Below are 18536 nucleotides of genomic sequence, written 5' to 3'. Positions count from 1 at the left end.
TTGCCAAAAAAGCAAAAACTACTGCCCTCTGGTGTCTGGACTGTGGAGGTGATGAATTGAAACAACCCTGTATGAACCGAAATGCTTTTTATACTGCATTATTGTAACTGTACAATAAATATATTTAAGAAAACAGTTTAAAATAAAAAAAGAAATGTGTAAAATCTTAATTTGTGTTTTGTGTGTTTTAATGAAAATAAAAAACAAGAAGATTTGAAGTTTGAGCATTTCACATCTTTATTTCTGTATTTTTTTAACAATGTTGTGGCACCCAGGTCTACAGTCTCAAAAAACGTGCACAAAAGATTTTTTATTTTTTTAATCCTTTCCTGCAAATAAAAAATAAAATAAATTCTGACTTGAGCAAAGCAAAGAGCAGGAAACTAGTGTTAACTCACAACCCTTTCTTTGTCTAGTTCCAGAGCATCAATGATTTCAGTTCTCAGCCTCCATCACATTTCATCAGACAGATCGGTCAGTGTGTCCAGGAGTTAATCCCCCCCCCCCCCCCCAACCCCCTTTGGTAGTTAAAAAAAAATATTTCCTCCATTTAAAACAAATATTCCAACTTTTTTTAAAGTATATATCAGTCTTTACAAAAAAAGCGAGGACAGCCCTCTGCTTCTGATCCCTTGAGCCAAGCCCAAACCCCGAACCCCAAAAAAACCTCCCATCCCAGCAAAAAATATCAACACATGATCTCAGGAGTGAAGAGTGGGGGAGGAGGAAAAAAAACAGGAATGACATGTAGAGGAGATAAATGAGAAACATTGTAAATTATCTGGATAAATTCCTTTGTGAGTGTTAGAACATTTTTTCATCATAATCGAATATAATCAGTGACAGTGCATGTACAGCTACGTTTTTGCCAGTGACACCAAGTGTGATCAATGTTACAAGCACTTCATTAGAATAAGGTGACGAGTAAGGGGAGGATGCCGTGTTCAGTTAAAGGATGGACGTGGAGATGACAGACTGACTGGTAGAACTGGGAAAGGGGTGGGGGGGCGTATATAAACACAGAATAAAACAGTCACTCTATTCTTATTTTTGATACTTTTTATTTTTTTCCTTTTTTGTCTTTTCTGTTTTAAAGAAAAAAACCTGACTGTACAGAACTAAATCTATACGCCTATTCAAGAGTTTTTCAACTCTACTCCTCTGTGATGGCAAACAAAGAAAAGGTAAGAGAGCAAGAGATTCAATGGAGAAAAAAAAGCCTAATAACAAATCATTAAAACCTCCAACTCGACTCAAAAAGGGGGAATTAAAAACCTAATTATTTGCTTCTTTTGACTAAAAACCATAGAAACCAAAAAAGAAAATAAATAATTAACTCGGCGGATCAAATCGGTGGCGGGTGACATGATTTTGAGTGAGGAAGAGGCAGTAAAATATATAAACTCTTAAGTTGGATGGTTGCATTGACTGCTTAATGGTAGCCGATGATATAAAAGTGAGATTTAGTGCAGATGCAGTGTCTTTATCAGTTGGCTGCCAGTCCTGTGGCCTCAGACGAAAGCCTGGAGAAACAGACGAGAGAGAGAGAGAGAGAGAGAGAGAGAGAGAGAGAGAGAGAGAGAGAGAGAGAGAGAGAGAGAGACAGAGAGAGAGAGACAGAGAGAGAGAGACAGAGAGAGAGGGAGACACACCCGGAGATCAGGGAGGGAGGGAGAGAGAGAGAGAGAGAGAGAGAGAGAGAGAGTAAGGCATGCAATCAAATAGACAGGATAAACATCATATACTGTACATTACATCATTATTATAATTATTATATTAGATCATATGGAATTTTTTTTCACATCAAAACCTGGGTGTCGCGGGGATTTAAAAAAAAAAACAATTATACATTAAGTTTTGGTGCTCCAACTGCCAACCATTGATCAAAGTGATATTTAATGGAGCTGTATATGAAAACTAGCAAAGAGTTACATGAGAAGATTCATCCCATCTGAACTGTGTACAGTGCTTTGTTTTGGCATTTCTCCTATTTTTTTTTTTCTACCTACTTAAAAAGGTACCCAGAGCACTTGTGAACGACGAGAGTGTGTGTTGTGCAAACTGTGTCAAATCATCACACTATAGATACTGCTGTTCTGAAAACCAACCCAATGGGTACCACCAAGCAAGCAGCATCATAAAGACCAAGGAGCTCTCCAAACAGGTCAAGGACAAAGTTGTGGAGAAGTATAGATGAGAGTAAGGTCACCTCGCACAGAGCACAATTAAATCTCTTACTTCAAACAAAGGGGAAAAAAAGACATCACAACAAACCAGCCGAGAGCGGGCCACCCACAAAAACACACCGACCAGGCAAGAAGGCCATTAATCAGAGAGGCAACAAAGACACCAAAGATTGCCCTGAAGAAGCTAGAAAGCTCCACAGAAGAGGCCGGAGTGTCTGTTCAAAGGATGATATTAAGCTGTACAGTCCAAAGCTTTATGGAAAAGCAGACAGCACATTAGGAGTTTGCCAAAGAATTGCAAGAAGTTACTCTAGTCAGAGGAGTCTACTTTTTTGCCATCAAGGAAAACACTGTGTGGCACAAACCCAACACCTCATCTTGAGAACACATCCCTACAGTGAAGCATGGTGTTGGCAGCATCATGGGGTGGGGATGTTTTATATCAGTAAGGACTGGGACACTGGTCAGAACTGAATGATTTAATAGATGGTGCCAATGTCAGACAAATCCTTCAAGAAAAACCTGCTTTAGTCTTCCAGATATTTGAGATGGGACAGAGGTTCACCTTCCAGCAGGACAATGACCCTAAGACCCAACTGCAAGACACTAGCACAGCTTTGCATATAAACAGAAAAATAGTCTTTTTACTCCGACCCAAGTAACTCAATATCTGCCAAGTCCCAATCTGCTGCCTTTGTAAACTTCCTGTACACACACGTCTTTTTATAAACTGAATGGCTCTACAATGGATTAAGAAAAATAATGTCCAAGCATCAAAATGTGCCACAACATTGCATTTACACAGTCCGCTGGAAACTGGTAATAACATTATCATTCTGTTGACGGTGGCTCAACTACTGCTGCCCTAGTGCTCTCGCTCACAGCTGACATTAAATAAACCTCCTTACACTTTATTGTATAGATCTGCTTATTATTTTCTTGGTTAAATATTATGTCAAAATGAAACAACTGTAAACAATGTGCGCAAAAGCCTAATGAGATGCCTGTTAGTGTATTTTTGTCTGAGTAACAGTCTTACCATCATGTATAATGTAATATGCTCCAAATTCAACACATTTAAAATGATGGAACAGAGAATGAATTAGTTTAAACTTCTGCTGCTCTCCTGCAAGCGTAAGAAACCTAATTAACACTTTACATCTTGTCTGTTTTATCCACACAAAAAAAGTGTGAAAATGAATGGGTGCACTGATTATGCAAGATTACAAGGCAGACTATTTCTTGGCTTGGAAAAGTAACTTCCTGCAGTCTGCTGGTTGCCTGGCAACAGGGCAGGCAGAGTTTGTTATCTCTAATCAGAGTCAGGCTAGCTGTATCCCACAAGTTCCAATTTTTATGGTAAGCTAAGCTAAAGAGCTGCTGGCTGTAGCTTCACAATAAGACAGACATATGAAAGGGCGGTAAATTTTCTCATGTATCTGTTTTCCAAGAAGGTGAATACACCAAATACAGCATGTTAAGCAGATGGATGTTTTTGTATTTTTAACAAACCTAAAGGATGATGTGGTGGCTTTGATACCTGAGGGCAGATTTAATTTGATTTGAAATCACTTTTTTTTTTTTTTACATAAGCAGAAACGTCATCATGACACACTCCATTATGACAGCTAACAATAGTCACAAGAAATCTATTATCCCATAAATACAAGGTGACATCTTAAAGAGAGCCGCTACCTGAGCAGAGCTTACACAAAGAGAGAAATGCTTCAGTAAATCGGTGAAATAACTCCCTGTCCATGCCAAGTTCAAAGTCATTTAAAAATATAATGCACTTAACATGTCGTTTCTTTAAAGAGACAGGTGAAACCAAGCTACAGATATCTATTTTATAAATATGGCATCGACCATCTTTCTGGCTTTATAACAAGGGGCTGCTTTTCTGTAATAAGCGAGGCATGGCACAGCCAGGTACAAAAGCAAGTGCAGGTACAGACAACAAAGAGCATTGTCAGTACTTCAGCAGTAGATGACTTATGTTTCCTTCATTAGTAAGGGGAGAGCCTTCGCCTTTTAGACTTGGAGCCCAGCTCTGAAGCGATTTTGGGCTCAGTGGGGATTGGGTGTGTGGGGTTACTGGCCCCGCTGACAACATGGAGGGCCAGGAGAGGGAGGGGCTTGAGACTGAGGAGACTTGACACACAGGCAGGAGAGCTGGGGAGCAGGGAATCAGTGGAGGAGGAAGAGGAGGAGGAAGAGGAGGGAGGAGGCGGCCCTGGAGCCAACAAGGACAGAGGGATGGAGGCTGTGGGGGGCACCACACAGGAGGAAGAAGAAGAGGAGGAGGAGGAAGAAGAGAAGGAGGAGGTAGCAGCAGAGGAGGTGGTGGTAGTAGTAGTAGTAGCAGTAGTAGTAGTAGTAGAGGTGGAGGGAGGGCACAGGCTGGTCTGTTCAGGGTTCAAGGAGGAGGAGGAGGGAGGAGGTTTAGAGGACTCTACACTGTAGAAAGAGAGACAAGGAGAGAGGGACAACACAGTCGGGATGGATCACAGGGCAGGCTGGTGAGCAATGGTTGGGGGTGGAGTGTTAGGTGTGGGAGGAAGGGTGGTGTAGGGTGGGGTGTGGGGGAGGAAATTACTCAGGGATGGGACCAAAACACAGGACACTAAGCTTCTTTAGAAATGAATACATTAAATAAAATAATAGTGATGGATCAATGTGGAAGAAAAGAAAAGTGCAGACTAACAGAAAGCAAACACCACAGCCATGATTAGCACAAATTGAATAATGCAACTAATTTAAATCTGCCCAGAAATCTGAAGTACAATAGTTGATGCACCTGGTTGGTGAGTTATTTACATGATATTAGGCACATAAACTACTCTAGTGTCAAGGATCACTGTGGTCTTGTGACATTATAAGATTAGAAATAAGATGAAAAATATGTCATCATAAACTGCCTTAATGCAGACGAATACTTGAACAAATGCACAAAAAACACCCCGATCCTCTGTAGCACGTGGCTACAATCACCACCACTTTTAAACCATCGTACCGTTCTTGTTTTACTTACCTGGCATTGATGAGGTACTCCGCCAGACTGATGCTGGCAGGCGAACCGGTGATGGTAACCTGGCGGTCAGTCGATCCGTCCACTGGATTTGCAATCTTGATCTGGGCACCTGACATTTGCCTGATCTCGTTGATCTTGGCTCCCTGGCGGCCAATGATGCACCCAATCAGCTACAGTGAAGAAGAGCAGGGACATTAACCAACAGAAAGGCTTTTATATGCATTTTTACCTTCATAGCACCACTCAAATGTGCAAAACGCAACACTACTGTGTGACATAGCAAACCTAACAAATAATGCAAGACTTACATCATTTGGAATGGTCATCTCATGGGAACTGGTTTGAGCTGAAGCATCTATCCCTGACAAAGAAAACAAGTATAAAACACAACTATACTTCAAGAGAAGCTAGTAAAGACAGTATCCTGAAAACGCCAACAAGAACGTGACAGAAAGATGCTTAAACCACAGAAAGGAGATTGCATGCTTGTGGTTGTCAGTGCCTCTTTTGAGGTGTTTATGTGAAAACACTTGTCTTGTGATGCAGCTGGATTCCTGTGGGATTTGTGAGCTATGTGCCCATCACTAAACCACTAAGCAAATTAGCACCCTGTGAGGAACTACCAGCAGTTAATGGTGTGTTTTCTTGTCACAGTCTATGGTGCAGACCCTGAGAAACAATCTGATTAGTTGAAGACAGTATGTGATAAAAAAGAGGGCTCATCCAGTCGCATGACGTTTCCACGGACAACTTTAGGTTAGGATCTTTGACCAGTGCAAGCGTCGCATCTAAGCTACCAGGCCTTGTTGTGCTGCCTACCAGTGAATCCCTGGTTGCTTGGTGCGATGGGGAAGGGGCTCTGCTGCATAGCCAGCTGGTGAAGCTTGGTGAGCTGTGGAGAGATAGCAGCAGAGGAAGACTGTGAGAGTGAGAGAGGAGGCAGGGAGAGAAATGGAGGAAACGGAAAACACAGGAAGAGGGAAGAACAAAAAAAAACAAAATCACAGTCAGTACAGACAGTTACACAGAGACCCTGAAAAGAAGAGATGTCACACACTTCACTCGGTTCTGTGGTGTGTAGATCTATTATGCTTGCACAAAGCTCTACATAGATCGCTGGTGTCTGACATTCATTGTGTTTATGACTTGTCTATGTGGGGTACCCCATATGCTTTCCTCCACAGTGCAGGCTGCATCTCTCGGTAAAGTTTTCTTGCAGTCTTCAGAAGTCAGAATACACAGAGGAAGGGGGGGAGGACTCTGAATATGATTTCCTAACCAATACAAGACCTGAACATGAACTTAGTTAGTCTCAATATCACACTGTACTAGCAATACATATCACACAAGAACTAATTACATAATCACACTGCTTAGAGAATAATGAGCATACAGTGTATTTGCACTATATAAATGTTACCATGGAATTAGTATGTTTTTGTATCTGACTGATAATTCTCTGCCAGTGTAAGGTAGGGCTAATATAACATCCAGTGCGCCTTATGGAACTCATTAAAAAAGAGAAAAAAAGATTAATTGAATCAAGCGATGAGTGGCCAAAACACAGTAATAATGAAGAGGAGAGAACAGTGTTTATCTGGGACAGTCTAATGAATGAGAAATGTGAAACAAAGCAGCACAAAAGTGAGAAAAAAAATACTGAACAGAAAGTAGTGAGCAGCAGGATCGGATTATTATTCATGGAACAGTGGAGAGTCTGGACAAACACAAACAACAAATGTCGAGTTTACTTATCAACCGACTGCCAGTCAACCGACAAATACACAAACATGAACCGGCCTGCTCTCTAAAATGGTTAATGAAAAAACATAATTGCAGGTCAAAGGGAGGCAAAAAAAAATAAAAAAGAAAAATGGGCGAGTTCAGTTATACAGTTAGAGGCTGTAAAAAAAAAAAAAAAAAAAGTGGTGTGGGCGGCTGCACAATTTGGGAGAGGACAGTTATAATTATGGGAGGAAGTGGTAGGGGCGGAAGGGGTGGAGGGGCATGTAAAAATTGTCTACTGCACTTACATCCGGCTGTGGAATCGCATGCTGTCCTTGTACGGCATATGCCTGAAACAAATGAAAACAAAGCTTTCATAGCCTCACATATGATCTCTGCAGCTTAACTAAAACATCTCTCAAAGACTCATCTGAACTTGTATTGTCAATAAGTATGTCTTGTCCAAAGTCTCCACATTGCTGAAAAAAAGAGAGATCCTTCGAGACATCACAGAAGAATTAAAGAGACCAAAGGGAGAGGATTTTTTTTTTCCAAAGAATAAAAGGTATTTAGTAAGATAACAGAGCTTGTAACAACAGGCCAACAAGTACCAGACGGTGCTTTGGTTCAGAACAGCAGCAGCAGGAAATAGGCCACCTCACTTCTGAAACCTTACACTCCAAACAATGACAAGGCTCTGGGGAATCACACAAAGAGAGGCGACCCTGTAACAAATTGCCTGTAGCCTAAATCTACACGATCGAAGCGCTCAGGTTGCTCACATTATCTTCAATCATTTAGTCTAAGTCGTTCTTTTTGCAGCTGTTCTAACCTAAAATACATCTGCTACTCTCTTAAGGTTCTAAATGTCCAGTTATAAACACCAGTGTGAAAACTTGATTTTTATTATCTTGAGTTAAGCAATGCACATGTCATAACATTTGTATCTCATTAATTGAAAACCTAATGGCTAAATGGCAAAAAAGAAACATACACAACAAATCCTGTGACCCACTGACATGCCACACGTACCTGTCCGCCTGCAAAGATGACAGGTGATCCAGAAGGCTTGGGTCGGTAGGGGATAGTGACCCCCTTAGGGGGAGACTGTAGAGGAGACAAAGTAAGTATCAAAAAATGTCATATAAGCAAGTGGTCTATTGTTAGGTTCAGTGTTATTGATGCCTGCAAAACAAGCAACTATTGATAAGTTTGCGACATAAGGTCAACACAGGTGCTAACAAAAAAAACATTTATTTTTCCTTCCGAAAAAAACTTTGTCCAGCAGTCATGACGTGTACCTGTTTCTCTTTACAACACTTATAAAGAGGTACACAGTAGTGATGATAGCAGTCAACATCACTGGTGACCATGGAGCTCCTCCTTCATCTTGGAAGACTGAGTTTTAAACTCTCCTTCTTACTTAAGCCAAAAGACAGCATCTCACATCTTTAAGATACCATGTGAGTCCACGTACCTCAAGCATGACCACGCAGATCTGCTTTACACACTCAATTATTGACTGGGGAGTCCCAGCAATGGTGATGGCACGCTCTGTCGAGTTGGGGAGCATGTCTCCTGCCACTTGTACCTGAGCACCGGTTGACTAGAACACACAAATACAAAACATGGTGTTTATCACTACTAGCTTTAGTAATGCAGTTCACATTTTCTAGCTCCAGTAGTCTACAATCTGCCTCTCACTATGCGCACCTCTCGAATTTCCTTGATCTTGCAGCCACCTTTCCCAATGAGTGAGCCACACTGGCTGGCAGGAACCACGATCCGTAGGGTCACTGGGGGCTTGCTGGTAGCTGTGCTGTTTGACATTGAGCTGCTTATATCCTGCCAAACAAAAAATGACAATGATTAATCATGTTTGTAAATGGGTGGAGACATTACTAAGCACAAATTGGTAGCTACCTCTTCCAACTTTTCAATGATCATGGAGAAGGCTTTAAAGATGGCAGTAGTTGGACCTGCCAGAGTGATGATCCTCTCAGGACAGTTACCCTCTGAGATGTTGATGCGAGCACCGCTCTACAGAGAGAAGAGCAAGGAACTAGAAAGAAAGCCGTCTGAAGTCTCCTGACAATAAAACTAAAAACTTCACCTAACATACTGTTGTATGGTACCATAAATACAGCAAAGCAGTGAAAAGGCCTCACCTCTTCTCTCATCTTCTTCACAGATTCACCTTTCTATTAGTCACAACAACATTGGAAATATAATTATCATATAAAACTTTCAATTTTTTGAAAGTTTCATTAATAACAATGCCAATTTCAATTATATTAAACAGAAGCTTACCTTTCCAATGATGCTTCCGACTTCCTAAAACAGGAAAACAATAATGTCCCGTTATGACTCGACTTTTGATCAAAATAAGTCAACCTTGACTACAAATGGCATTGATGAACATGCTACATCGCGTATACCCCACATTCTAGCACTGACTAGTTTTTCTTCTGACTCCCTCACAGACTCAAGATGGTGCTGTTGACCACAGTGAGGCCAAGGATGCAGTCAAGCATGCAGTACTGATATGCTGCTAAGGTAGGGTCTCTGTATTTAGATACTAAAAGTTAGCAGAGTTTTTGGAGGGCCTTTTGTCCCTGTCGACGTATACCAGATTGGCAAGTCTGCGGTGTAAGCTGACGTGTATTTTTAGCAGCCGTTTCTCAACACATGGCATCTCAGCATTTGACATCACCATGACAACCGGATACTGTGGGACCCAAGATGTAAAAAGTGTAAGGCTACGCTACGGCCACACAAAAAAAACAGATGGATTGGTGAGGGACTTCAATGTTGGTAGTGAGATTTAGAAGGAGATTTAATATCAAGCTATTCTGCAACCTTTCAATGGAAATAATTAGGAGGCATTTTCACAGAATACGAGAATATAACTGATAAGACATGATGCAAATATGCTCTCTTAGGCTGGAGCACCTTGCGTAAAAACATAGTTCCACTTTGCTTTGAGACACAAGATCCCGTCATCAAGCAATATTCCTACTCATTCCATCAGTCCATGCCTTTCACACATCCCAGGGGGGCCTTCACATCCATACATGTAATGTCATACACTAATAGAATAGGTGACCTCACCTTGCCATGCATGAGCAGCCTAATGGTAAGGGTGACATTGAGCCCGCCTTCAATCACACCGGAGTCCATAACTGCAACTGCAACTGAGCCGTCAGTACAGAACTGGGGGTCTCTGGATGCCGAGATGGATCTAAGGGGTATAAACAAACATATTAAGCGATAATAACAGGAAAAAAAACACTGTGTATAAATGTGACCAGTGATAACATGTCTGAGCTTGTCTTTCTGCATACATACTTAAAATCACTACAAAGCTACGGGATGTGTCAACAATTCATTAAGTATCTAAAGGACTCTGGATCCAAATTACCCAGTTAGCTGTTTAATTACCAAACTAATCATGTCATAAACACACACTAGGTTATAACAACAACAGATACCACGTCCAGTTGGAAAGAAGGGTTGAGGACAAATGTGCACACACATGTTTATGGTTAATCATAATTTCCCATAAGGATAGATTCCCGTCATGGGCAAAGAAGAGCCTAATTAAACGTTAAAGCTGGGGGTGATGCTAACGTTGGTGCTTATGCAAACTGATGCGCACCACCACGAAGCCATCAAATATTTAGGGTCCTTCTTTTACTGTGCACGCTACGTGCAGTTTGTGGGATGCCTTTCTTTTCAAGCATCACCGAAAGACATTACAGCCCAACTTATGCGTTTCCAAACAAGTGAAATAACGTTACATCTCAATGTGAACTAATAAACATATGGCTTGCTAACGATGTCATCATCATTAGCTATGAATCAAGTTTATCAACAAAGCCTTTCATTATCAGGCACACGTGAAACATATACACGGGTATATTCTGTGTGAAAAGATATTTTAATGCTCACTTCAGCATTGCTGTTTGGTTTGTTATAAGCCTATTACATTAACTACTAAAGCTAGTTGTAAGTCTGTTAGCCATTTAGCATTCTGGTTGCTCAGCTAGCTTGGAAAAATGAATGGAGCATGCGTGCGCTACTTAGCAATGCTAGCTAGTTAGCTTAATTCGTCAACGTATTTAACAGCTGACCAAATATCGATACTATTTACGACAATGTGGTATAGGATTCATTCAGGGAAATCCAAGCGCTACACAGAGGAAAGTAGTTTTTCCAGTTTTTTAAAGGCGACATTAAAATTAAACTTCCCTGTGATTAGCTAAGCTAGCTAAAGCATTCTGTACGTAGACTGCGTGCTCATCCTCACGCGGCCTGTTAGCACGCCGAAAGAGCTAGCTGGCGCTGCTGGGCGCGATTTCTTTCTGCTACTTCAGATCATAACAACAAATACAAAAACACCAAACAACGACATAAAAACTTACCTGATTCGTGCGCTGGTAGGTGATCGGGGGGAGGGTTGGGGTTGTAAGGGTAGAAGGGGAGAGGTTCGGGAGGGTAGAAACCCGGGGGAGAGTTTAGAAAGGACTCGGGGAAGAGGGAAGAGTGATGTGAGATCGAGCTCCACTCCTTTTACACAAAGACAACAAAATTATCACCTCTGAACTTTCCCCTTTCACCCATCACAAACCCCCCACCCCGAATCTGACCCGAAGGATCCCGAAAACCAGGTCCCTGCAGCAGCAGCACATTTTAGGGTGTTATCATAACAACATGGCAGGTCGCAGGAAAGGATATCTTTAAAAAAAAAGAAGACGTAGTACGCACAATACAAACATTGTTACATTAGTTTAAACGTCACAGCAGGAAGTCTCTGCTGCTGTCAATAACTGACGGCCCACATGCCTTATTTCTAAACTTTGATTGGGCTTTTTTAATATATATTTTTGGAGGATTTTGCATTTCTAATTTAAATAAAATACATACGTAAAAATCCACTAGTGGACTCGTTATGTTTATTGTCATTTAAATGTATTCACCACATTACCAATGATGTTCTGAATATAGAGAAGGATCCACTGAACATATTAGTTTAAGTTTATTATTTTAGGAATTACATTATATTTGTGATGCAATGCAACACAGCCTTGTACAGTAGTGAAAATAAAACGTTATGTATGAACACTCAGTGTTACCTTACTTTCCACCTCAAAGTTAATCAAAGAATAAAACCTTTCTCAACCCTCTCTCATGTCTGCAGACCAGTATATGGTTGTTTTATACTTTTACTATTAAATATAGTAAAAAAAATAACAAAAAGAGTCCCTAACTGCATAACACTATAAACCAAAAGAACAAAAACAAACAGAATTTCCATAGAGGGATTAATAAAGTAAATCTTAATCTTAACACATTAAAGACATGGTGAAATGCAGATTGATATGAAGATGTTCACAGCAACAGCCTGTGCATACATTTCTAGTGTCATGTAAGATATGATTAATACGGTAACTGCACAAATTCTGAACAAGAATCTCTTCATAAAGCAGCGTATCTGTGAAAGCTTGTGGTAGTGAAAGGGTCTCAGTCTGAGTCGCTGCTGCTGCTGCTGCTACTGCTGGAGGACTGTGGAGGAAAAGACAAATTTAGTATGCATGTAAAACAAAACTAAAACACAGAATAATTATCTATCTATCTATCAAATGCGTCACACATCAGATACCCAGTCTTACCTTGCCATGTTTGTGGTACCCATGTTTGTGTGCTTTCTTCATCTTCTTGTTCTTCTTCATCTTTTTATGAGCCTTGTGTCCAACTAAGCCCATCCCCATTGCTGCTGCTCCTCCAGCTAATGCTCCAGCCATGGGATTTAACCCCCCATGATGATGGTGACCTTTGTGGTGGCCTTTATGGTGACCTCCTTTTGGCGAGTGTGGGTATGGACCTGGAGGGAAACCTGCAGGAGGCACTGGATATCCACCTGGAGCCATAGGGTAGGGCTGAGGTCCAGGAGCTCCATAAGGCATTGCTCCTGGAGGCACAGGAGGTCCCATAGGTGGGTTCACACCAACTGGGTACTGGCCAGGTGTGTATGCTGGATGAGGAGGTGGGGGGAAGCCTCCTGCTGGAGGGGCAGTGGGATATCCAGGGTTGTAACCAGGAGGGTAGGCAGGGTTAAGGGGGCCCACAGGAGGAGGAGGAGGTCCTGAGAGACAGAAATGACATGCCACCATATAAATAAGATAAATAACATAAGGTTATTTAGTTTGTTTAATAAGAGAGCAAGGTGTGACCTGTTCTACAGGAAAGATAACCTTTAATGACTCCTGCCTGATCTGCCACTATATATACCCCTCTAATATAGGGGAATGAGTGTTATGCTGGTTGATGTTTGATATCTCACCTTGATTTGGCCACATGGTTACTTTTATGAGCTCATCAAAAGAAGTCAGGTTTCATACACAAATCTTGGGAAAAGCAGATGGAATTAAATGACACAATATAAAACAAGTATGCATATTCAAATCCAGACTTTCAGACTTTTAAATCCACAATTTTCCCCAACTGCTAATACAACAAGCATTACAGTAAAATATCTGCTGCATATGTCACCAGATCCTGATGTTGTCATGTTGTTTTGAAAGGGCAGAAAACCTCTCAATTAAAAGGACACTCATTTATACGATGGTGCATACAGAGAAAAGCACCTGCTGCAGTCTTTATATGTTGACCAAAAAGGATGTTGATAAAGAGACAATAAAAAACACACACAGGCTGCCTGCTATACACTCAGCTCTGAGGTCAATGTGTTCCTGTTTTTACAGTCATTTGGTATGAGTGTGCAAAAAGGCATAGTGGCCATTATATGAAGAACTCCTGGCTGAAATCCAGTGTAATATTGTCGCTCCTCTTGCAATAAACAGTACAACGTTCACACAGGTAGAGCTGGTGCAGTACTGTAGCTGTAACTTTGTGGGCTTGTTTTATTTTTAAAAATGATTAAAGTACTACTGATATAATTAAAACACAATATTTTACTCACAGAATTATTTATAAAAAAAACATAAATATTCACGGAAAAGAGTAATTTCCTAACGACAGCCAGTTTTTTAGATTTAACTTTACCTCACAGGTATAAACAGTCACCGCATAAAAAAGGTCTCAATAGTCCGTGTTTCAGTCGTTTTAACCCGCACTCGCTACTTATTCTAACTGTAAGGATAAATGTGTATTTATTACCTTATAACTTCTGCTCGCCGTGAAGTTTGTCAGGAATTCGCAGCTACGTAATTCACTTCCGCATCTGCGGAAGCTGCAACATTGGCACGAGGACGCCACGCCCGCTGTTAAAGATTACGCACAATGCTTACGTAATGGCACAACGCCAACAGCCCTGAATGAAAAGTGGATCTACGAGTTTCTATGGAACAAATGACTTGTTGTAATGTTGTTTACTCCCAACCAACCATGTTCAGAGACACTGTCAACAAACACACTGCACACATTACAGCACGGATCAGCTGTTAACAGGCAGGTATTTTGTTGTAAGATTTAAAGAGGTTTGATGACTAATGATTTTAAAAAGGCACTAATGATGGCCGCCTTGTATTTTACATCTATGTTTCCAGTAACACCCTGACATTAAAACATCCTTCCATCCATCATTCGAACCCGCTTTGTCCTGTAGTGCAGGGTCACAGGGTGTGGGGGGGGGCTATCCCAGCTATCTACGGGTGAGAGGCTGGGTACACCCTGGACAGGTCATCAGTCCATCACAGGGCAACATACAGACAAACAACCATTCACACTCACACCTACGGGCAAATTATAGAGTGTTTGCCCATACAAATTCTGAGTGGGATCTAACTAAAAACTAGTTAGACTCGGGGGCACCGTGGAAGCTGCGGAGAAACCCACTTGGGGCCCATAATGGCAGCCCATCTTTTACAGATAATATCCTGCAGTTATATAAATATAACAGACAGCATACTTCAGATTACAAGAGTTCTTTCTTTTTAAGCTTGAAACACCCCTTCAACACATTAGCAGCAGATGCTGTGAAACAACACTGCAGATGGAGACATTAGTATCTTGTAGATGAAGCACAGATAGAGGTGACTGCATTCATTGAACATCAAATGTGCACAAAAGAGTTTATTATCTCATTTAAATCAAGGTGGTCACATGTATAAATGAGAAATCTGTTTTACTGGCAGAAAGAACTGGACTCTCAACTAACCCTTGACCTTATTATTAGGATAACATATATAAAATAGACTGTAGTTAAAACAAGTATAAGGAAGAGAATCTAGATTTCAAGGCAAACACATCATCCAACATTTTTAGCTGAGCAACTTTATCAGTATCTTTGAAACTGGACAGCTTAAAACAGCCAATCAGTGGTACAAATCATTGTCAATTGTCAATTTTTCTTTAACTCACAGTGTACAGTGTGCTGACTGCTATAGACTGGTTTCTGTTCAGTGGACAGAAAGTGAACAGTCTCACTACACTTCACCAGTTATTGCTCATGAGCCTCCTTTGCTGTGGTCATTTGGTGTCTCCAGCCATAAGTGAACATTCACAGCCTCCTGCTGTCGCTCAGTGTCCCCGCTCTGAGAGTTCTGTGCAGTTTGGCAGGAACCGTGAATCTAATTTTAGTCTTTGAGAGTGATGGTTTGGAGCTTTATCTTTCCATGGATGAGCAATTAAATTAAAAAGCTGGTGATTCTGATTAAATCTGTGTTATCACAGACGTTTGTACTGCAAAAACACACACTGATAATGAGATTTTCTCTCTCATCCACCCGAAAATATGCATTCTACTGCACACATTGCTGTAATATTTACAATAATAATACACTTTCTCATTGGATGTGTTTCAATTCACCCTTTCATGGTGGACTTTAATTGAACCCTGACCCCGGCTCAATGTGTGCATCAGTGCTGCTCTGAGAGCCAAAACAAGCGCACCCCATTTTCAATCACATTAATTGGACGTGTACCTGTGTCTGGGAGATGCAAACAAAGGAAACTTCAGAAGCTAACACCTCCTCACAAGTCCACAGTTAGTCAGCATTACAATGGTAAGTGAACTTACAATCATTTACATGTTAAGCTAAATATACATCACACAGAAATATTGTGATTTAAAAGCTAATTTAGTCGATAAATGTGTCTTCAGACGTTTGTAGGCCTCACAAAGGAGCTAGCTGATGTTTTCATGGAGGATTCTGAAGATGATGCAACATTTTATGGATTTTCTGAGACTGAAATCAAAGATGTGGTGTGTTTTATTTTATTACATTAAAATAATCAACTATACATAGTTGTATTTTGCCTTTTAGTTTGCTTGTTTTATGACAAAAAGTAGTGAGTTTGGATTTAAATAAATTCATTACGCTGCAAACAAATGTGGGAATTGACATTATTCCTTCTCATACCCACCAGAATTCAAAATCTGAAGATGAAGACCAGCCTGATATTTCCCCCATGGAGCAGGAAGTCACACCATCTGCTGCTGCTCCACCCCCCTTCAGACTGAGGGTGGCTCTGCGCTCTGCTCCCTCTGCCCTGCAGTCCTGTGATGATGACAACGATGATGATGATGATGGTGAGGAGGAAAAGGTTTCAGACAAGGGACAGACCCGAGCAACAAGCAGAGGGAGGAAGACTGCAAGGAAGATCAGTAAGGCAAAGAGGGCGAGACATGTTAGGTTTGAGGACGAGGAGACGGCAGCGGCTCCACCTGAGAGGCCTGGGTCTGACCCAGCAGAGGATGTGTCCGATAGTTTCCTGATCAAGAGGGAGCAGAACATAAAGGCCAACAAAGCTATGGTAAGTCAAACACAAGCGTGCATTTAAAACAGATGTCTGAGAGTATACAAAGATCACACTCAGATCTACAAAGATCTCAGACCTCAATATGCCTTTAGATTGGACTTGATTTTTGACTTATGATTTGAACATGGACAGCAAATTCCTTGGTTTACCAAATTCAGTACTTCCTAATCTGCTCCCCTGAGTGTTCATCTACGATGTCTGTAATTATTTTTTATCCCTGTTTGAACAGTTGGCTCAGCTGATGGCAGACCTGCAGAAAATGCCAGGAGTAGAAGGAATTCTGAAGAAACATGCAGGCAAACAGAAGGCAAAAGAGAAAAGTTCTGTGAGTATCTGATATTCATATTTCCTCGTGGACCAGTGCACAGAGTTGATTTTTTTTTTTTTATTCACCCAAAGCGTCCACCGCGCTCTGGTGGGGAAACCAGGAGAAACCCAGAGCGGGCATCCCGCAGGCAGACCCGGTCTATGGGTGGAATCGAAGAGCCTCCAGCTCCTGAAGAGGCAGAAGTGGAGCTCAGCTTGGAGGAGGAGCTGCTAGAGGTCAGTGCTGATGATTATTTGTTTCATTGTGACTCAGGAATCAAGGTTTCATGTAGTTATGTTTTTTAAACAACTGCTTTTTGCCCATGTGTAAATAGGTTCGACGAGCTCCACAGCGGCGTTACACCCCACGACTCAATCGAAGCAAACCTCATATTATCCGTCCAGTGGAGGACATCACAGAGGATGAGATCGAGCTGGTTGCAGACAATATGACTGAGAAAGTGTACAACAGTGCCACAGTGAGTTCACAGTAGAAACAAATCAGAGCCTCTTTAATTACTCTGACCCAGCACTCACAGTTCAATACAGATATAAAACCCTGTAGAAAGTTTAGCCAATATTTCTCTTGTACATTCAGGGCTCCACGTGTCACCAGTGCCGTCAGAAAACTGTTGATACAAAGACATGCTGCCGCAGTGAGGACTGTCGTGGAATTAGTGGTCAGTTCTGTGGACCATGCCTCAGGAACAGATATGGAGAGGATGCCAGAAAGGCACTGCTTGATCCGGTCAGACCAGCACTCTCTACACCTGTATAGACTCTCTATGTAAAGGGAGATCAGTTGGAGTAGAGGTGATCTCTCCAAACTCTGAAACTCACACCAAAACAATCCAGACAGATAAAAGACCACAGGAAAGAACATGAATGTTGGATTTGGGGTGATATGACCCTTTTTAAAAATGAGTACACCCAACTCATCTTTTGTTATTTTGAGCTTCAGTTTAAAGAATCTGGTCTAAATTGCTGTGATGCTTGACAGTTCAATGTTTAAAACAAATCATTTTTCTCCCCAGGAATGGAAGTGTCCTCCCTGTCGAGGCATTTGCAACTGCAGCTTCTGCCGTCAGCGTGAGGGCCGCTGCCCGACCGGTATCCTGTTCCCACTGGCTCAGTACCACGGCTTCTCTGACGTCCACTCCTACCTCATCAGGTGAGAAATGACACCATGTTCCTGTAGTGACAACAGGCATGTTACAATGGGAGATTATTGTATGCTTGGCCAACCTTAGTAGAAGTATAAAATAACTTTCTTTAGTAGGCTACAGGTTGTTGTTAAATCAGTTTAATTAGTGTCCAAAACTAACAGATTTCCTCTTTCCTCAGCCTCCGTAACAAACTGAAAGCCGAGGACGATGTAGAGCTGTGACTTCAACACTAGGGGGAACAATTGTTCAAACTGTTGCTTTTGTGTCTTTTTAAACTAATAAATTTGTTTCTAGCTGACTGTTCTGTGTGTATTCTGAAGGCACACGTTTTGCAAACAA

General features: G+C 41.4%; 3 protein-coding genes across 11 annotated transcripts; 1 reads left to right on the top strand and 2 right to left on the bottom strand.

Annotated features, from left to right (window-relative positions):
- Positions 1-212: 212 nt before the first annotated feature.
- LOC114435552 (poly(rC)-binding protein 2) lies at positions 213-11709 on the bottom strand. Of its 8 annotated transcripts, XM_028405293.1 has the most exons (14): positions 11592-11709; positions 11367-11511; positions 10054-10183; positions 9253-9276; positions 9111-9143; positions 8866-8982; positions 8656-8787; positions 8420-8548; positions 7975-8049; positions 7251-7292; positions 6037-6136; positions 5526-5578; positions 5218-5387; positions 3710-4643 (listed from the first exon to the last, which is right to left on the bottom strand). In XM_028405293.1, the coding sequence occupies exons 3-14, from the start codon at positions 10120-10122 to the stop codon at positions 4193-4195; spliced, it is 1395 nt and encodes a 464-aa protein (XP_028261094.1). In that variant the 5' UTR covers positions 10123-10183; positions 11367-11511; positions 11592-11709; the 3' UTR covers positions 3710-4192. The 8 variants fall into 8 exon arrangements, with proteins under 8 accessions (XP_028261098.1, XP_028261099.1, XP_028261094.1 ...); XM_028405297.1 differs by lacking the exon at positions 3710-4643 and adding an exon at positions 213-1523 and having other exon boundaries at positions 11367-11679; XM_028405298.1 differs by lacking the exon at positions 3710-4643 and adding an exon at positions 213-1523 and having other exon boundaries at positions 6037-6109; positions 11367-11679.
- Positions 11710-11961: 252 nt separating this feature from the next.
- Positions 11962-14216, bottom strand: prr13 (proline rich 13). The gene is made up of 4 exons (XM_028406389.1): positions 14122-14216; positions 13286-13349; positions 12615-13087; positions 11962-12507 (listed from the first exon to the last, which is right to left on the bottom strand). The coding sequence occupies exons 2-4, from the start codon at positions 13299-13301 to the stop codon at positions 12466-12468; spliced, it is 531 nt and encodes a 176-aa protein (XP_028262190.1). The 5' UTR covers positions 13302-13349; positions 14122-14216; the 3' UTR covers positions 11962-12465.
- Positions 14217-15867: 1651 nt separating this feature from the next.
- On the top strand, positions 15868-18454 carry LOC114436503 (cell division cycle-associated protein 7-like). Of its 2 annotated transcripts, XM_028406792.1 has the most exons (9): positions 15868-15968; positions 16067-16168; positions 16333-16719; positions 16955-17050; positions 17125-17268; positions 17367-17510; positions 17630-17779; positions 18066-18202; positions 18376-18454. In XM_028406792.1, exons 1-9 carry the CDS (start codon positions 15966-15968, stop codon positions 18416-18418), a joined length of 1206 nt encoding a protein of 401 aa, XP_028262593.1. In that variant the 5' UTR covers positions 15868-15965; the 3' UTR covers positions 18419-18454. The 2 variants fall into 2 exon arrangements, with proteins under 2 accessions (XP_028262593.1, XP_028262594.1); XM_028406793.1 differs by lacking the exon at positions 16067-16168 and having other exon boundaries at positions 15883-15968.
- The last annotated feature ends 82 nt before the right edge of the window (positions 18455-18536 follow it).

The sequence above is a fragment of the Parambassis ranga genome, chromosome 5, assembly GCF_900634625.1.
Source record: "Parambassis ranga chromosome 5, fParRan2.1, whole genome shotgun sequence".
Classification (NCBI taxonomy): domain Eukaryota; kingdom Metazoa; phylum Chordata; class Actinopteri; family Ambassidae; genus Parambassis; species Parambassis ranga.
This window is presented reverse-complemented; position numbering and strand designations above follow the sequence as displayed.